The sequence below is a fragment of the Impatiens glandulifera genome, chromosome 6 (genome assembly GCF_907164915.1).
Source record: "Impatiens glandulifera chromosome 6, dImpGla2.1, whole genome shotgun sequence".
NCBI classification, from domain to species: domain Eukaryota; kingdom Viridiplantae; phylum Streptophyta; class Magnoliopsida; order Ericales; family Balsaminaceae; genus Impatiens; species Impatiens glandulifera.
The window spans coordinates 10757556-10778810 of NC_061867.1; the positions used below are offsets into that span (position 1 = coordinate 10757556).

The window sequence follows — 21255 nt, forward strand, 5'->3', positions numbered from 1 at the left end:
TATTCCACTAGAACCCCATCTTTCTCCATGTGCTGATATACCCACTCCTAGAGATGTACCCACTAATGCCATCCAATCTTCAAATGGGACAATAACATATGAAACACCGAAGAAAATAGTAAAGACCAAAACCACCACCAAATATTTAGAAGAAAAATATGCATTCAAAGAAAACATTTTCAAAAATGTTGTCCCTAAGGTAGTCATCAAAAGGCTAAGATCAAGCAGGAAACCAAGTCTTAAATTAAAACAACTTTTACAAGCTCATAACATAACACAATGCTCAAGTTGACATTTTAACATGAACTTATGAAAATATATTAGACAATAATTATGGATCAAAAGTCGATACCATTAAATGTTGGCAAAAAGCAATTTATATGTTACTGAATCTATGATTTGGTATATTGATTCTATACTAATTACATCTCATAAAGTAATGATACTCCTGTCTTTATGTGTCACATGTCTTTATGTGTCACAGAGCTCTTGACATATCTATCATATAAATAGGTTTAAAATACTTCAGGTGGGAAGATTCAAAAATCAGAACTCATTTCTTAATTAACCTTTTAATTTATTATATATATATATATTATTTTATTTTATTTCATAAATAAATAATATATTTTTTTTAAATCTTAATTCCATAATTAATAAATTTAACTATATATTATTTATTTCTTACATAAATAATATTCCTTGAAATATTAATTCAATAGCTATATACCTTTAATTATATATTATTTTATTTCATAAATAAATAATATTATTTAATATTAATAATGAAATCTAATATATATTAATAATCAACTATCTTTTTTCTTTTATCTAGTTTGTCAATTTTTAGTATTTTTTAGTATGTAACCTATAACTCAATTATAATAGTCAGTGGATTAACCTTATTAATTATTGTTGTCTTCTAGAAAAACATTATGATTCTTAAAATAATTTTAATTAAATTATCTATATTAGTTGTTCTATTCAAGTTAGTAATTGCACATTAAATTAAATGGAAATTGGATTTTAAATCTATTCGGGATAAAATTTTGTAACGAAATCCTCGAGGCTGAAAAAAGTATGTATTGTTGGACGGAAATTGAGCCATAATGCAAGTGTGACTTAGAAAATTGAAAATATTGTCTTAAGGGCCGAAGAATGTGAAGTCTCTAAGCTAAAATCTCAATTACAAAAGATTCACAACTAGAACATAACTATAACAAAAACTTACATTGATTAAATAAACTAATGGATGATTATAGTCTTCCGTTGGATTGTCGCTGCTCCACGGTTGCTATTTCCACTACTGCTGCGATTGGGAATATGGATCTTGGCAGCCTGAATCTCAAATAAGAAATAAAATAGAGAGAATGGGGATTGGTGCCAATGATTAATCTAAATGAAACTAATTTAATAACAGTGTAAGCATATTTAGCTTATTTTACTCTTGTAAGAGTGGACTCACGAAATCCGCTTCGAGAATTAACAAAAATAAATAAACTTTTTGTTTTGTTGTGACAACTCAAATGCGCAATTGACTTATCAAATAATAGTAAAGAATGCATATAAGTTAGAACTATCTTATTAACTTTTTGAACTATCTATAACAAAATTTAAAAATGTTACTGAAATATAAATGATCAATAAAAATATATTTGTGTACGGTAATACGGCGCCTAAATCGTCATAACGATTCGACACAACTAAAACAAAGTAGATAAAAATATAGCAATGTATTAGTAGTTAGACATTAATATTAAAAATCACTTCTTAATAATAATTATTTATGACAATAATTTCAAAGCATGTTATTTATGTAATCTTAACTTTTTGAGTTAATAAAATTTAACTTTCTTTTCACATCTGGATTATATTTTTTTAACTTTTAAATTAATGTTAGATGTAATGATCAATTATCTTAAATAATAATTAATTGTATATATAATTATGATTATTTTGTCTTTTTGTTCCATTTTAAGGTATTTTAATTATTTAATAGATAAATATTAAATCAAATAATAAAAAGTTAATAATAACAATAAAATGATTAATAATAAATCTCAATATCACATCAATGTAATAATTTTATTTTCTTGTTCAATCCATATATTCTGTTACAAATAAAGAAGCACAAATATTGAACCAAATATCTAAATAAATAAGTCTGAAATCTTCATTTGCCACAACTTGTTTGACAACCATTTTGGCACTTGGTAAAATTTAGTTAACCTGCAATTAGATCATATAGTTTAGGACATCTTATCAAAAATTTAAAAATTACTGAAATATAAATTATTAATCTAAAAAATGTTTTTTTTTAATTGAAACATATTGGGCACAATAGCCACAATGCATTTAAAATAATAATTATCTTTGGTATTAAAACATTTTTTTGAAGAATTTTCTAACAATAAGTAGAGTAAGTATAGGACCATTACATTAGTAGGCGGCGTAGGGGGAGTAGGCGGCGTAGGGGGAGTAGGCGGCGTAGGGGGTGTAGGCGGCGTAGGGGGAGTTGGCGGCGTAGGAGGCGTAGGCGGAGTAGGGGGAGTTGGCGGCGTAGGGGGCGTAGGAGGCGTAGGCGGAGTAGGCGGCGTCGGCAGGGTAGGTGGCTTAGGCAGGGTACGGGGTCTCCACGGAGTATGGGGTGCATGGGGTGCGTGGGGTGCGTGGGGTGCGTGCGGTGCGTGGGGGGCGTGGGGTGCGTGGGGGGCGTGGGGGGCGTGGGGGGCGTGGGGCGCGTGGGGTGCGTGGGGCGCGTGGGGTGCGTGGGGCGTAGGCGGCGTTGGCGGTGTAGGAGGAGTAGGCGGAGTTGGCGGCGTAGGCGGAGTAGGCGGAGTTGGCGGCGTAGGCGGAGTTGGCGGAGTTGGCGGCGTAGGTGGAGTTGGCGGCGTCGGCGGAGTAGGTGGCGTGGGCAGGGTAGGCGGCTTCAGCAGGGTAAGGGGTGTCCACGTTGTGTGGGGTGTCTGTATAGCTACAGAGCTATTGCAAATCGTTAGTATTAGAAATAAGAATAAGGTCACTATTTTCATCATATTTTTGGATTCAACAATAGAGAAATGCGCTTTTTTATTACTCTAAATTTTATCTTCAATACCCCTCAAATACCACAAATACTTATAGCAATCCAAAAAATAAATTTAATAGCAATCTATTAGTTGATAATTATGACAATAATTTTGAAGACCACTTTATAAATTAGTAGTTATCACATTATTGAAAGATGGGTATGTATTTATTAAATTATTATTACAGATAATGATCAATTATTTTTAGAGAAAGAATAAATTACATATAGATAATGATCAATTAATTACATCTAGATAATGATTACATTTTTTTTTTTTTGTCACTAATTATTATAATATATATGGTGTTTTAATTTTTATTTTATAAAAAAATAATAAAATATCATATAAACAATGAGATCATTTAACATAATTTCTTATTTATTTAATGTTAAATTCTTACTTAATAATATTAAAAGAGTATAATCATAAAGTTTTCTTAATATTTTTTCTCATTTTAGTCGAAGTTTGAATTCAAAATTAGGTTTTATTGATGTAATATTCCTATGATTATTTAGAAACTATCTAAATAGGATAGAACCAATCAGTCGATCTAAATAACAATAACTCAAATTTGAATTTTAAAATTTAAAAAAACGAATTTGCTGTTCTTGGGTTATTTATGTTGACCACAGCCCAAAAAGCTTCACAACATGATTGGAAACATGTTGAGCAATTGTTTGGATTATGTTTGATCCATCCCGATTATATTTGATAAAAATTAAAATATTCAAAATAAAATTAAATTTTTGAGTTTTTGAATTGGTTAAAACGAACTACCATTGTTCTTATTTTGGTAACAATAAAGTAGGTCTGATATAAGAAAGCTATTAGATATCCCCTTTCACTTCAAAACAACTTTAAAATTAAAAACTCAAATTTTGATCACAAATTGTTTTAAACAAATTGATCATCATTCAGGTCGATTGATACCTTGAGATGATTATCAACATTTTCATGGAAGCTTTGTGAAGCTACTCGAGATCTTGGATCAAAGAATTAAAGCTAAAAAACGAATTAAAAAAAAATGAATATTTGATGTTCTTGAGGACCGAGAGATCCGACCGAGGATCCTTGGTCCGGACTGAATCCTAGGATTAAAAAAATTAACCTCAGACCGATGTTCTTGAGTTCGGACCGAGATATCCGACCGAGGATTTTCACCTAGGATCGAGAGGTCCGATCTAGGACCGAGAGTCCTAACCTTGAGACCAAGACTCCCTAACCATAGGATCGAGAGTCTTAACTTTAGGACCAAGAATCCTACCCTCGGGACTGAGACTCCCTAACCCTAGGCCTGAGAGTTCTAAACATGGGACTGAGAATATCAAGCTTAGGACCGAGGGATCCAAAACCCAGGACCGAAGGACCTATCCTAGAGCTAGTCCTAGACCGAAATGTTTATACACCTCGATTGAGAAACTTAGACCCATGCTAACCTAGGACCGATAGGATTTTACACCTAGACCGGTAAGATCAGGCAAGTACCAAGAGTCCTTAGCACCTCAACCGAGGGACTTTGATTCTTAGACAAAAGATCCCAAACCTCGACCGAGAGGTTCCTCGACCCAGACCGAGGGTCTTTCGACCTCGACCGATAAAAATGAACTCCGGACCTAGGACTTCGTTCTTAAGACCTATTTGGTTTCACTTTTTAAAATCCAAAATTATTTTTGTAGTTTTGGGACTCCGAATTATTTTCTAAAAATCCCCAAAAAAATAGAAAATACGTTTTAAATATTTTTGGAATATTTCCACAAAAATATTTCGATAAAGGCTCGTTTGGTGTTTATTTTTAAATCCTAATGTCTTTAAAAATAACGGGTATTCTTTAGGTATTTCCACCCTAGTTATCATTCACAACATGTACCAACATTTTAAATATTTTTGTTTTCATATTTTAAATAAAGCTCAAACCTAGAACTATGACTAGGATCGGAAGAATAATCGGATAAAACTCTAACGTTATACAACCGATTTTTAAAAGCCAACTTTATAAGTAGAGACCGTTTTTTAAAACGGGTACGGAGGATGAAGCACGAAAACCCTTTCCCGAGTATCACCAAATTACTAACTAAAAGAAACTCTAGTCAATACGTTTGTATACGTATACCAACTTTTATTGATTTTAAAAAAAAATTTATTGAAAACTCTATTTCAAAATAAATAATCTTTCAAATTAATTATGTTTAAACTAAATGATTTTTTAAAGAATTAAATTGTGATTGATTAACATAAATCTCTGAATTATTTAAATTAAACCCAAAATTAATTATTTTTAATGAGTTTTAAAAAGTTGTCAAAATTAGTAACATGTTTTAAAAGTAATGTTTTTTTTTTTTAAATTAACACGCTAATCAAGGTTAAAATTTTCAAACTACGAGTTTTTTACCATGATATATGTCCACACAGTAAATTAAAGATTTCAACTTCATTGGTCTGCATCCTTCATGGATTTCAATGTTTCTTCTATTCTTTGTATTAAAATATTAAAATAAATAACAAAATACAAAATAATACACTGATCGTGTAAAAGAAGAATAAAATAAACTATATGCAGATCATATTTCTAAAACATATAAAGAATTTATGCAAGTAATATATCTTATATAAAACAAACATAAATATTTCTTAATTTAAAATAAATTTTATATTTTAATATTTCAAAAAACTTTATTTTAATTTCATATATTTATCCTATAAAGATATCATCAATTTTAAATAAGATCTACATCAAATTAAAAATTAATTTATTAATCTTATCAATTGCAATACCGCTCTATTGTTGGATATGGGTTTAAAGCAAAAATTTTTATCAAATCTTTACACCTAATCATAGATAAAAGTCCCACGTGTTGCTCCTCTAACTAATCCACACGAGCCCGGTTAGATTCTCTTGTCTTCGACAGTCTAACTAATCCACACGAGCCCTGTTAGATTCTCTTGTCTTCGACTGTTATACTTTCAAGTAAATATTTATCTAAAAACGTATTTGTTGGTATATTTATCTGGAAAAAAATGTTTCACTAAAACCTCAAATATTCAAACTCCTAACATCATTCAATTCATAACATTGAAGTGGTATGCTTAAACTAATTTGAGAAGATTTATGTAAAATATTATTTGATATGAATTGACTTGGAGAAATTATTCTTTTGGATTTAAGATGACCATTTTCTAATTTTTTTCTTGACTTGTTCCTACAAAATCAATGTCCAAAGAATAACTCTATGAAATTAATTGGAAAATATTTATTTCATACCCAAAATGTTTTCTTAAATTGAATATGAACTCTATAAAATTTTGATTAAACAAACTATCAACCAAAATGTGCATAACATTTGCATTCATGTTTATAAAATATATAAATATTATGATTTTATTATACTTAATTATTAAGGTCTATTGTCATCTTTGGGATTGAGATTTTGAAAATAATTTTTGGATATTATTTATATAGGTTTAGATTGAAAATTTTGTATAATATTTTTTTCAATACATTCATTTTGACTATAGGTAAAAATTTGTACTCTACTTGTTGAATTTTTCTTATAATGTTGGAAACTTACACGAACTTCACAAATCATAACTACTTAAAGTGTATAACTGCTTTATTGGATATTAGATTTTTAATACAATACTTTTATTACATTGGATAAGGCAAGTAGTAACACAACTTATTGATACAATAGAAAAAATAATAAATCAAGTTTTAGATCTTAAATTATTCAAATATTTTTTTTATATTAAATGGTCTCTATAAAGTACTCTATCTAAGTGATACATTGAAAATAGTCAAAACTAGTTCTCCCTAATTAAAAAATAAAATTGTCTATAAAGTATTTAAAAAAAATGTGAATACTTTCAGAAGTATTGTGACACAGTTATGAGTCTACATTAAAACATTTATATATTGAAAATATACATATCTAAAAGGTTTTTTTTAAACTTAAAAACAATTATAAAAAAAACTAGAGGAGACACGAATGACCAAACCATAGATGAAAAATAGTGACACGAGCAATAGTAACCGGTCGACTTAGATGAAAAATACACAAGAAACACATGAAGAAAAGTCGACCTAAATGAATTATACACACAAAACGCTTGGAGACGTAAATGACTTAACCATACTGTAATTTGAAGCATTCCATATCTTAAGAGCTCCTTCATCCATGGAAGAGGGTGGTGAGATGCTGCTGGCTGAATATATAGGCTCTAAAATATTTAAGGAGAAAAGATTTAAAAATCATAACTCATTCCCTTAATTAAATTTTTGATCGTATATTATTTTATTTATAATATATTATCTTTTCTTTTAATCTAATTCGTCAACTCTTAACATTTGACCTCGTAAAATTCAATTATAATAACTATATGTTTAACCATATTAATCATAGTTGATTCTAGCACAACATTATGACTCCTAAAATAATTGGATTAAATTATCTCCATTAATTATTCTATCCAAGTTTAGTTATTACACATTAAATTAAAGGACATAGTTCTTTCAATCTTCCCCTTGTCTTTAAACTAAAGTGTTCAATATAAAATATATTTGTTTCTTAATGTTTTATTTGATTATATGATAAAATTCATATATATTATCAAATATGTTTTTGTACACTGATTTTGAACTTTCAATTAAACGAATTGTTCAAATAATCCATCCGAGCATGGCAATGCATTTTCAGTTCTCGCTCATCAAGTGGTCGAAACACTATTCATGTTCAATGTATCATAGTATACAAAGAGCAGGATGACTTCTCTCTTCTTGTATGACTATGACTCCTACTCAACTTTTGACACTCTTAACTTTTCTTTTATAACTTTCATTCCCGGGAAGTGTTTAATAGTATAAATGAATATGAATCATCAAATGCGACAACAACATACTCATGTTTAAAGAATCTATTAATCATAGTTTAACTAAAAAATTCACAATCTGTTTTGAAGAGTTATAAGATAGGTCAGTCTTACATGTATATCTATATACATATATGCAAATGATTGGACATCTCTGTGTTCCTATAGCCTTGAAACATAGCAATATCAGTCAATTTACAATATAGTCACTTATAAAATAATTTATGTCCATTTGGTGTTTTTTATCTATAAACTTTTAATAATTCAAAACTTAATTTCACTTAATAGAGTTTCATTCACCGGAACACTTAAAGTGATCTCATTTGTTAATAATGAATTATTTGGACAAGAGTCTAGATGTACATAAGCGGTGATTTTAATATGTTAGATATAAAATGGTTTTGATAATGAATAATAAAACTATGTTCAATTATATATATATATATATATATATATATATATATATATATAATTGTGAAGTCATATCAAGTACATTAACAATTTTAAAGATAACAATAAGGTGTTGTAGTATAGTGGTTAGTACTCCCGACTGTCACCAGGGTTTGAATCTCACCAGTCGCAAATAATAATTGAAAATTCACTTCTAAGTAACATTATTTAAAGATGCTCAAGTGAAAAAGAAAAGGCACACAATTAAAACAAGATGTAGTCATTAACCTAGGCCAGAAATATGTGGCCTAGGAACATAAAAAATTAATAAAAATACTTAACAAATGCTAACAGACATTTGACTATGCACAACTATGAGCATCCTCTAAAAAAATGTTGGTACAACAAATAAAATGTAGAAAAAGATAAAAGAGATGGTCAATTAATTGGACCACATTAAGTAAAATCCAATTTTCCAAGAGTTATTCAATAAAAAGAATGAGAAAAGAAATTACACATTAACCAAAGATCTAACTAACTTAAGAAATAAGATCACTTTTATATATTCCACTAGAACCCCATCTTTCTCCATGTGCTGATATACCCACTCCTAGAGATGTACCCACTCATGCCATCCAATCTTCAAATGGGACAATAACATATGAAAACACTGAAGAAAATAGTAAAGACCAAAACCACCACCAAATATTTAGAAGAAAAATATGCATTCAAAGAAAACATTTTCAAAAATGTTGTCCCTAAGGTAGTCATCAAAAGGCTAAGATCAAGCAGGAAACCAAGTCTTAAATTAAAACAACTTTTACAAGCTCATAAAATAACACAATGCTCAAGTTGACATTTTAACATGAACTTATGAAAATATATTAGACAATAATTATGGATCAAAAGTCGATACCATTAAATGAAAAAAAAATCCATGATATTAATGCTAAGATAGCTCTGCATGTTTCTACCTTCTAAACCATTTTGAGTCCTCAAAGATCAAAGGGCTTTGCAGTCTCAGTATTTTTACTTCAAGAAGCAAAACGTGTTAGAAAAAAAATAATCCATCATTATATAAAAACAAAAAACTATGTGTTTTACTAGGTATAAATAGAACCTTGAAAAATAAGCATCACTCTTTTCACGAACTTTTGTTAGGTGTTCACATTTAACCGCAAAAAGAAAAATAAGATATGAAAATAACAACAAGGAAAGAAACAAGAGAGAATATATAGAACTTCCATCAACCTGTAAAAATTTTGTGTTGTGAATCAAGCTTTACAGTGACATTAGAACGCCGCAGGGCTAAAACACGACACATATAACCTTTAAGAGGACCAACTTTGATACTTGTAATAAATGCATGGTTCTGGGCTAAGCTTTTACACAACTTAATCTTGTCCATTGTTTTTGTACTTTCACATTCTAAAGATTCAACCAATTAAGTTGTTTGTTCTTTGTGAATGGCATCAAATATTGTCAACAACTTCTTATGGTTACCAATTTCTAGGAGATTGGAACTTGTGCAATCATCATCAACTTCAAAGATATATTCTAATGCAAATATATAATTTAAAAAAGTGAAATAGAATTGTAAGAAATGATGTAGTGTCAAGGGATTTTGTACGATCTCAAGAACACTTGATGCTTTGAATAATACATTGTCCAAAGCTAAACTCTTGCACAAATCAATATGATTGATTTCTCTTGTACTTTTAGGTTGTTTAGATTCACACAAATGAGGTGTTTGTATTATTGTGGCTTCCGGTAGTGTTTCGGACACCTTATCAAGGTTAGCAACTTCTAGAAGATTGTAAGTTGTGCAATCATCTTTAGCTTGTGAGATACATTATAGATTCTGCAATATGTTCATACTATTAGAAGGTACCAACTATTTGAAAATATATTCAATGAGCAACTGGGAACTGCAAGCAATTTTAGCTTGAGAATTTTCCACGTGTGTTGCAACTCTTTCTTGTTTTATCTCAGGCAAATCTGGAATCCTTCACTCCTCTCATTTGAGACAATATCTTATATGTACGGCACTAGATTTGACCATTTCTTGATCGCCTAGAAAGAAAATCCTAAAGTGAATGAAAAAGTAGCAGTCGAAATGAAATGAACCCTACATCAAATGTTTTCTCTAATTCCCCTAAACATGGTGTTGGTCGATGCTCGTATGGAAACACACATAAGAAAATCCAAAGTGAATGAAAAAGTAGCAGTCGAAATGAAATGAAACCCTACATCAAATGTTTTCTCTAATTTCCCCCTAAAACATGGTGTTTGGTCGATGCTTATGGAAACACACATAATGATTGAAAAATAACAAAATACAAACTAAGAACCTGAAGAAGCTTATGATCCTCTTTGCAGCAACCATTAGAAAAGAGGGCGGCGAACAACAACAATAAGATTTGAATCCATGTTCAATCATCGATGAGAAACATCCATTTCAGTTGAGAATCAGTGAAATTTGAGGCCATTACTTTGTTGATCGATCGATGAATCAATTAGATTTGATAGTAAGCCCCACAGAGGGTTTTGATGAAAGAGAGAGCAGCGTGGGGAAGAAATTTAGGCTCACTTGAGTAACCTCTATCTTGTTTGACCCACTCCGCTTAGAAGGACCTACCCTAGTTTATGAACCATGACCTACAATTGTTTTAAGAAATTAAAAAATATATATATAAAAAGTAAAATAAAATTTGTAAAGGTTGTAATACATATTAAATGTTGGCAAAAAGCAATTTATATGTTACTGATCTATGATTTGGTATATTGATTCTATACTAATTACATCTCATAAAGTAATGATACTCCTGTCTTTATGTGTCACATGTCTTTATGTGTCACAGAGCTCTTGACATATCTATCATATAAATAGGTTTAAAATACTTCAGGTGGGAAGATTCAAAAATCAGAACTCATTTCTTAATTAACCTTTTAATTTATTATATATATATATATATATATATAATATATATATATATATATATATATATTATTTTATTTTATTTCATAAATAAATAATATATTTTTTTTAAATCTTAATTCCATAATTAACAAATTTAACTATATATTATTTATTTCTTACATAATAATATTCCTTAAAATATTAATTCAATAGCTATATACCTTTAATTATATATTATTTTATTTCATAAATAAATAATATTAAATAATATTATAATGAAATCTAATATATACTAATAATCAATTTTTAGTATGTAACCTATAACTCAATTATAATAGTTAGTGGATTAACCTTATTAATTATTGTTGTCTTCTAGAAAAACATTAAGATTCTTAAAATAATTTTAATTAAATTATCTATATTAGTTGTTCTATTCAAGTTAGTAATTGCACATTAAATTAAATGGAAATTGGATTTTAAATCTATTCGGGATAAAATTTTGTAACGAAATCCTCGAGGCTGAAAAGGTATGTACTGTTGGACGGAAATTGAGCCATAAGGCAAGTGTGACTTAGAAAATTGAAAATATTGTCTTAAGGGCCGAAGAATGTGAAGTCTCTAAGCTAAAATCTCAATTACAAAAGATTCACAACTAGAACATAACTATAACAAAAATTTACCTTGATTAAATAAACTAATGGATGATTATAGTCTTCCGTTGGATTGTCGCTGCTCCACGGTTGCTATTTCCACTACTGCTGCGATTGGGAATATGGATCTTGGCAGCCTGAATCTCAAATACGAAATAAAATAGAGAATGGGGATTGGTGCCAATGATTAATCTAAATGAAACTAATTTAATAATAGTGTATAGCATATTAGCTTATTTTACTCCTTGTAGAGTGGGACTCACGAAATCCGCTTCGAGAATTAACAAAAATAAATAAACTTTTTGTTTTGTTGTGACAACTCAAATGCGCAATTGACTTATCAAATAATAGTAAAGAATGCATATAAGTTAGAACTATCTTATTAACTTTTGAACTATCTATAACAAAATTTAAAATATATTTTGTTGTACGGTAATACGGCGCCTAATCGTTATAAACGATTCGACACAACTAAAACAAAGTAGATAAAAATATAGCAATCTATTAGTAGTTAGAACATTAATATTAAAAATCACTTCTTAATAATAATTATTTATGACACTAATTTCAAGCATGTTATTTATGTAATCTTAACTTTTTGAGTTAATAAAATTTAACTTTCTTTTCACATCCGGATTATATTTTTTTACCTTTAAATTAAATTAATGTTAGATGTAATGATCAATTATCTTAAATAATAATTAATTGTATATATAATTATGATTATTTTGTGTTTTGTTTCATTTTAAGGTATTTTAATTATTTAAATAGATAAATATTAAATCAAATAATAAAAAGTTAATATAACAATAAAATGATGAATAATACATCTCAATATCACATCAATGTAATAATTTTATTTTCTTGTTCAATCCATATATTTCTGTTACAAATAAAGAAGCCAAAATATTGAACCAAATACTAAATAAATAAGTCCTGAAATCTTCATTTGCCACAACTGTTTGACAACCATTTTTGGCACTTGGTAAAATTTTAGTTAACCTGCAATAGATCATATAGTTTAGGACATCTTATCAAAATTTTAAAAATTACTGAAATATAAATTATTAATCTAAAAAATGTTTTTTTTAATAGAAACATATTGGGCACAATAGCCACAATGCATTTAAAATAATAATTATCTTTGGTATTAAAACATTTTTTTGATGAATTTTCTAACAATAAGTAGAGTAAGTATAGGACCATTACATTAGTAGGCGGCGTAGGGGGAGTAGGCGGCGTAGGGGAGTAGGCGCGTAGGGGGGAGTAGCGCTTAGGTGTGAGGCGGCGTAGGGGAGTGTAGGCGGCGTAGGGGTGTAGGCGGCGTAGGGGGAGTTGCGGCGTAGGGGCGTAGGAGGCGTAGGCGGAGTAGGCGGCGTCGGCAGGGTAGGTGGCTTAGCAGGGTACGGGTCTCCACGGAGTATGGGGTGCATGGGGGTGCGTGGGGTGCGTGGGGTGCGTGTGGGTGCGTGGGGTGCGTGAGGGGGCGTGGGGTGCGTGGGGGCGTGGGGTGCGTGGGTGCGTGGTGGTGGTGAGGCGCGTGGGGCGCGTGGGGTGCGTGGGGCGTAGGCGTCGTTGGCGTGTAGGAGGAGTAGGCGGAGTTGGCGGCGTAGGCGGAGTAGGCGGAGTTGGCGGAGTAGGCGGAGTTGGGGCGTAGCGGAGTTGGCGGAGTTGGCGGCGTAGGCGGAGTTGGCGGCGTCGGCGGAGTAGGCGGCGTGGGCAGGGTAGGCGGCTTCAGCAGGGTAAGGGGTGTCCACGGTGTGTGGGGTGTCTGTATAGCTACAGAGCTATTGAAAATCGTTAGTATTAGAAATAAGAATAAGGTCACTATTTTCATCATATTTTGGATTCAACAATAGAGAAATGCACTTTTTTATTACTCTACAATTTTATCTTCAATACCCTCAAATACCACAAATACTTATAGCAATCCAAAAAATAAATTTAATAGCAATCTATTAGTTGATAATTATGACAATAATTTTGAAGACCACTTATAAATTAGTAAGTTATCAATTATTCAAAGATGGGTATGTATTTATTAAATTATTATTACAGTAATGATCAATTATTTTTAGAGAAAGAATAAATTACAATAGATAATGATCAATTAATACATCTAGATAATGATTACATTTTTTTTGTCACTAATTATTATAATATGTATGGTGTTTTAATTTTTATTTTATAAAAAAATAATAAAATACATATAAACAATGAGATCATTTACAGCAATTTCTTATTTATTTAATGTTAAATTCTTACTGAATAATATTAAAAAGTATAATCATAAAGTTTTCTTAATATTTTTCTCATTTTAGTCGAAGTTTGAATTCAAATTAGGTTTTATTGATGTAATATTCCTATGATTATTTAGACTATCTAAATATGATAGAACCAATCAATCGATCTAAATAACAATAACTCAAATTGAATTTGAAAATTTAAAAAAACGAATTTGCTGTTCTTGGGTTAATTATGTTGACCACAGCCCAAAAAGCTTCACACATGATTGAAAACATGTTGAGCAATTGTTTGGATTATGTTTGATCCATCCCGATTATATTTGATAAAAATTAAAATATTCAAAATAAAATTAATTTTTGAGTTTTTGAATTGGTTAAAACGAACTTACCATTGTTCTTATTTTGGTACCAATCAAGTAGGTCTGATATAAGAAAGCTATTAGATATCCCCTTTCACTTCAAAACAACTTTAAAATTAAAAACTCAAATTTTGATCACAAATTCTTGTTAAAACAAATTGATCATCATTCAGGGTCGATTGATACCTTGAGATGATTATCAACATTTTCATGGAATCTTTGTGAAGCTACTCAAGATCTTGGATCAAAGAATTAAAGCTAAAAAAACGAATTAAAAAAAAGGAATATTTGATGTTCCCTGAGGACCGAGAGATCCGACCGAGGATCCTCGGTCTGGACTGAGCCTAGGATTAAAAAAATTAACCTCAGACCGATGTTCTTGAGTTTAGGACCGAGATATCCGACCGAGGCTTATTTCCACCTAGGACGAGAGGTCCGATCTAGGACCGAGAGTCCTAACCTTGAGACCAAGACTCCTTAACCATAGGACCGAGAGTCTTAACTTAGGACCAAGAATCCTACCCTCGGGACCGAGACTCCCTAACCTTAGGCCTGAGAGTTCTAAACATGGGACTGAGAAGATCAGTTTAGGACTGAGGAATCAAAACGCAGGACCGAAGGACCTAGCCTAGAGCTAGTCCTAGACCGAAAGGTTAATACACCTCGACTTGAGAACTTAGACCATGCTAACCTAGGACCGATAGGAATTTTACACCTATACCAGTAAGATCAGGCAAGTACCAAGAGTCCTTTAGCACCTCAACCGAGGGACTTTGGTTCTAGACCAAAGATCCCAACCTCGACCCAGACCGAGAGTCTTTCGACCTCGACCGATAAAAATGAACTCCGGACCTAGGACTTCGTTCTTAAGACCTGTTTGGTTTCACTTTTTAAAATCCAAAATTATTTTTGTAGTTTTGGGACTCCGAATTATTTTCTAAAAATCCCAAAAAATAGAAAATACGTTATAAATATTTTGGGATATTTCCACAAAAATATTTCGATAAAGGCTCGTTTGGTGTTTATTTTTAAATCCTAATGCCTTTAAAAATAACGGGTATTCTTTAGGTATTTCCACCCTAGTTATCATTCACAACATGTACCAACATTTTAAAAAAAAATTGTTTTCATATTTTAAATAAAGCTCAAACCTAGAACTATGATAGATCGAAGAATAATCGGATAAAACTCTAACGTATACAACCGATTTTAAAAGTCAACTTTATAAGTAGAGGACCGTTTTTTAAAATGGGTGCGGAGGATGAAGCACGAAAGCCCTTTCCCGAGATATCACCAAATTACTAACTAAAAGAAACTCTAGTCAATACATTTGTATACGTATACCAACTTTTATTATTTAAAATAAAAATTATGAAAACTCTATTTCAAAATAAAAATCTTTTAATTAATTATGTTTAAACTAAATGATTTTTAAAGAATTAATTGTGATTGATTAACCTAATCTCTGAATTATTTAAATTAAACCCAAAATTAATTATTTTTTAATGATGTTTAAAAGTTGTCCAAATAGTAACATGTTTTAAAAGTAATGTTTTATTTTTTTAAATAATACGCTAATCGAGGTTAAAATTTTCAAACTACGAGTTTTTCTAACCATTAGATATATGTCCACACAGTAAATTAAAGATTTCAAACTTCATGGTCTGCATCCTTCAATGGATTTCAATGTTTCTTCTATTCTTTGTATTAAAATATTAAAATAATAACCAAAATACAAAATAATACACTGATCGTGTAAAAGAAGAATAAATAAACTAGATGCAGATCATATTTCTATCAACATATAAAAGAATTTAGCAAGTAATATATCTATATAAAACAAACATAAATATTTCTTAATTTAAAATAATTTTATATTTATATTTCAAAAACTTTATTTTAATTTCATATATTTATCCTATAAAGATATCATCAATTTTAAATAGATCTACATCAAATTAAAAATTATTTTTAATCTTATCAATTGCATACCGCTCTATTGTTGGATATGGGTTTAAAGCAAAAAGTTTTTATCAAATCTTTACACCTAATCAGAGATAAAAGGTCCCACGTGTTGCTCCTCTAACTAATCCACACGAGCCCGGTTAGATTCTCGTGTCTTCGACTGTCTAACTAATCAACACGAGCCCGGTTAGATTCTCTTGTCTTCGACTGTTATACTTTCAAGTAATATTTATCTAAAAACATATTTGTTGGTTATTTATCGGGAAAAAAATGTTTCACTAAAACCTCAATATTCAAACTCTAACTCATTCAATTCATAACATTGAAGTGGTATGCTTAAACTAATTTGAGAAGATTATGTAAAATATCATGTGATATGAATTGACTTGGAGAATTATTCTTTTGGATTTAAGATGGACCATTTTCTAATTTTTTTTCTTGACTTGTTCCTACAAAATCATGTCCAAAAAATAACTCTATGAAATTAATTGGAAATATATATTTCATACCCAAATGTTTTCTTAAATTGAGAATATGAACTCTATAAAATTTTGATTAAACAACTATCAACCAAAATGTGCATAACATTTGCATTCATGTTTATAAAATATATAAATATTATGATTTTATGATACTTAATTATTAAGGTCTATTGTCATCTTTGGGATTGAGATTTTGAAAATAATTTTTGGATATTATTTAATAGGTTTAGATTGAAAATTTTGTATAATATTTTTTTCAATACATTCATTTTGACTATAGGTAAAAATTTGTACTCTACTTGTTGAATTTTTCTTATAATGTTGGAAACTTACACGAACTTCACAAATCATAACTACTTAAAGTGTATAACTGCTTTATTGGATATTAGATTTTTAATACAATACTTTTATTACATTGGATAAGGCAAGTAGTAACACAACTTATTGATACAATAGAAAAACTAATCAAGTTTTAGATCTTAAATTATTCAAATATTTCTTTTATATTAAATGGTCTCTATAAAGTACTCTATCTAAGTGATACATTGAAATAGTCCAAACTAGTTCTCCCTAATTAAAAAATAAAATTGTTTATAAAGTATTTTAAAAAAATGTGAATACTTTCAGAAGTATTGTGACACAGTTATGAGTCTACATTAAACACTTATATATTTAAAATATACATATCTAAAAAGGTTTTTTTTAAACTTAAAAACAATTATAAAAAAAACTAGAGGAGACACGAATGACCAAACCATAGATGAAAAATAGTGACACGAGCAATAGTAACCGGTCGACTTAGATGAAAAATACACACGAAACACATGAAGAAAAGTCGACCTAAATGAATTATACACACAAACGCTTGGAGACGTAAATGACTTAACCATACTGTAATTTGAAGCATTCCATATCTTAAGAGCTCCTTCATCCATGGAAGAGGGTGGTGAGATGATGCTGGCTGAATATATAGGCTCTAAAATATTTAAGGAGAAAAGATTTAAAAATCATAACTCATTCCCTTAATTAAATTTTTGATCGTATATTATTTTATTTCATAATATATTATCTTTTCTTTTAATCTAATTCGTCAACTCTTAACATTTGACCTCGTAGAATTCAATTATAATAACTATATGTTTAACCATATTAATCATAGTTGATTCTAGCACAATATTATGACTCCTAAAATAATTGGATTAAATTATCTCCATTAATTATTCTATCCAAGTTTAGTTATTACACATTAAATTAAAGGACATAATTCTTTCAATCTTCCCCTTGTCTTTAAACTAAAGTGTTCAATATAAGATACATTTGTTTCTTAATGTTTTATTTGATTATATGATAAAATTCATATATATTATCAAATATTTTTGTACACTGATTTTGAACTTTCAATTAAACGAATTGTTCAAATAATCCATCCGAGCATGGCAATGCATTTTCAGTTCTCGCTCATCAAGTGGTCGAAACACTATTCATGTTCAATGCATCATAGTATACACAGAGCAGATGACTTCTCTCTTCTTGTATGACTATGACTCCTACTCAACTTTTGACACTCTTAACTTTTTCTTTTATAACTTTCTTCCCGGGAAGTGTTTAATAGTATAAATGAATATGAATCATCAAATGCGACAACAACATACTCATGTTTAAAGAATCTATTAATCATAGTTTAACTAAAAAATTCACAATCTGTTTGAAGAGTTATAAGATAGGTCAGTCTTACATGTATATCTATATACATATATGCAAATGATTGGACATCTCTGTGTTCCTATAGCCTTGAAACATAGCAATATCAGTCAATTTACAATATAGTCACTTATAAAATAATTTATGTCCATTTGGTGTTTTTATCTATAAACTTTTAATAATTCAAAACTTAATTTCACTTAATAGAGTTTCATTCACCGGAACACTTAAAGTGATCTCATTTGTTAATAATGAATTATTTGGACAAGAGTCTAGATGTACATAAGCGGTGATTTTAATATGTTAGATATAAAATGGTTTTGATAATGAATAATAAAACTAAGTTAATTATATATATATATATATAATTGTGAAGTCATATCAAGTATTAACAATTTTAAAGATAACAATAAGGTGTTGTAGTATAGTGGTTAGTACTCCCGACTGTCACCAGGGTTTGAATCTCACCAGTCGCAAATAATAATTGAAAATCCACTTCTAAGTAACATTATTTAAAGATGCTCAAGTGAAAAAAAAAGGCACACAATTAAAACAAGATGTAGTCATTAACCTAGGCCAGAAATATGTGGCCTAGGAACATAAAAAATTAATAAAAATACTTTACAAGCTCATAACATAACACAATGCTCAAGTTGACATTTTAACATGAACTTATGAAAATATATTAGACAATAATTATGGATCAAAAGTCGATACCATTAAATGTTGGCAAAAAGCAATTTATATGTTACTGAATCTATGATTTGGTATATTGATTCTATACTAATTACATCTCATAAAGTAATGATACTCCTATCTTTATGTGTCACATGTCTTTATGTGTCACAGAGCTCTTGACATATCTATCATATAAATAGGTTAAAATACTTCAGGGGGAAGATTCAAAATCAGAACTCATTTCTTTAACCTTTTAATTATTATTATATATATATATCTATATATTATTTTATTTTATTTCATAAATAAATAATATTTTTTTTTAAATCTTAATTCCATAATTAACAATTTAACTATATATTATTTTTTCTTACATAAATAATATTCCTTAAATATTAATTCAATAGCTATATACCTTTAATTATATTTGTTTATTTCATAAATAATAATTTATTTAATATTAATAATGAAATCTAATATATACTAATAATCAATTTTTAGTATGGTAACCTATAACTCATTATAATAGTTAGTGATTAACCTTATTAATTATTGTTTCTTCTAGAAAAACATTAAGATTCTTAAAATAATTTTAATTAAATTATCTATATTAGTTGTTCTATTCAAGTTAGTAATTGCACATTAAATTAAATGGAAATTGGATTTTAAATCTATTCGGGATAAATTTTGTAACGAAATCCTCGAGGCTGAAAAAGGTATGTACTGTTGGACGAAATTGAGCCATAATGCAAGTGTGACTTAGAAAATTGAAAATATTGTCTTAAGGGCCGAAGAATGTGAAGTCTCTAAGCTAAAATCTCAATTACAAAAGATTCACACTAGAACATAACTATAACAAAACTTACCTTGATTAAATAAACTAATGGAGATTATAGTCTTCCGTTGGATTGTCGCTGCTCCACGGTGCTATTCCACTACTGCTGCGATTGGGAATATGGATCTTGGCAGCCTGAATCTCAAATAAATAAAATAGAGAGAATGGGGATTGGTGCCAATGATTAATCTAATGAAACTAATTTAATAATAGTGTAAGCATATTTAGCTTATTTACTCTTGTAAGAGTGGACTCACGAAATCCGCTTCGAGAATTAACAAAAATAAATAAACTTTTTGTTTTGTTGTGACAACTCAATGCGCAATTGACTTATCAAATAATAGTAAAGATGCATATAAGTTAGAACTATCTTATCAACTTTTAACTATCTATAACAAATTTAAAAATATATTTGTGTGCGGTAATACGGCGCCTAATCGTTATACACATTCGACACAACTAAAACAAAGTAGATAAAAATATAGCAATCTATTAGTAGTTAGACATTAATATTAAAAATCACTTCTTAATAATAATTATTTATGACACTAATTTCAAAGCATGTTATTTATGTAATCTTAACTTTTGATTTAATAAAATTTAACTTTCTTTTCACATCTGGATTATTTTTTTAACTTTTAAATTAAATTATGTTAGATGTAATGATCAATTATCTTAAATAATAATTATTGTATATATAATTATGATTATTTTGTGTTTTTGTTTCATTTTAAGGTATTTTAATTATTTGATAGATAAATATTAATCAAATAATAAAAAGTTAATAATAACAATAAAATGATTAATAATAATCTCATATCACATCAATGTAATAATTTTATTTTCTTGTTCAATCCATATATTTCTGTTACAAATAAAGAAGCACCAAATATTGAACCAAATATCTAATAAATAAGTCTGAAATCTTCATTTGCCACAACTTGTTTGACAACCATTTTGGCACTTGGTAAAATTTAGTTAACCTGCAATTAGATCAATAGTTTAGGACATCTTATCAAAATTTTAAAAATTACTGAAATATAAATTATTAATCTAAAAAATGTTTTTTTTAATAGAAACATATTGGGCACAATA

The 21255-nt window shown here is 29.2% G+C and overlaps 1 protein-coding gene across 1 annotated transcript in view; it reads right to left on the bottom strand.

The window, feature by feature from the left end:
• The window catches only part of LOC124943135 (basic proline-rich protein-like), a 55093-nt gene that overhangs the window by 16519 nt on the left and 17319 nt on the right, over positions 1 to 21255 (bottom strand). Inside the window, exons 4-5 of the mRNA XM_047483690.1 lie at positions 13104 to 13681; positions 2410 to 2982 (exon numbers count right to left, since the gene is read on the bottom strand). Of these exons, the coding sequence (XP_047339646.1) occupies positions 2410 to 2982; positions 13104 to 13681 (1151 nt within the window). The remainder of the gene's footprint in view (positions 1 to 2409; positions 2983 to 13103; positions 13682 to 21255) is intronic.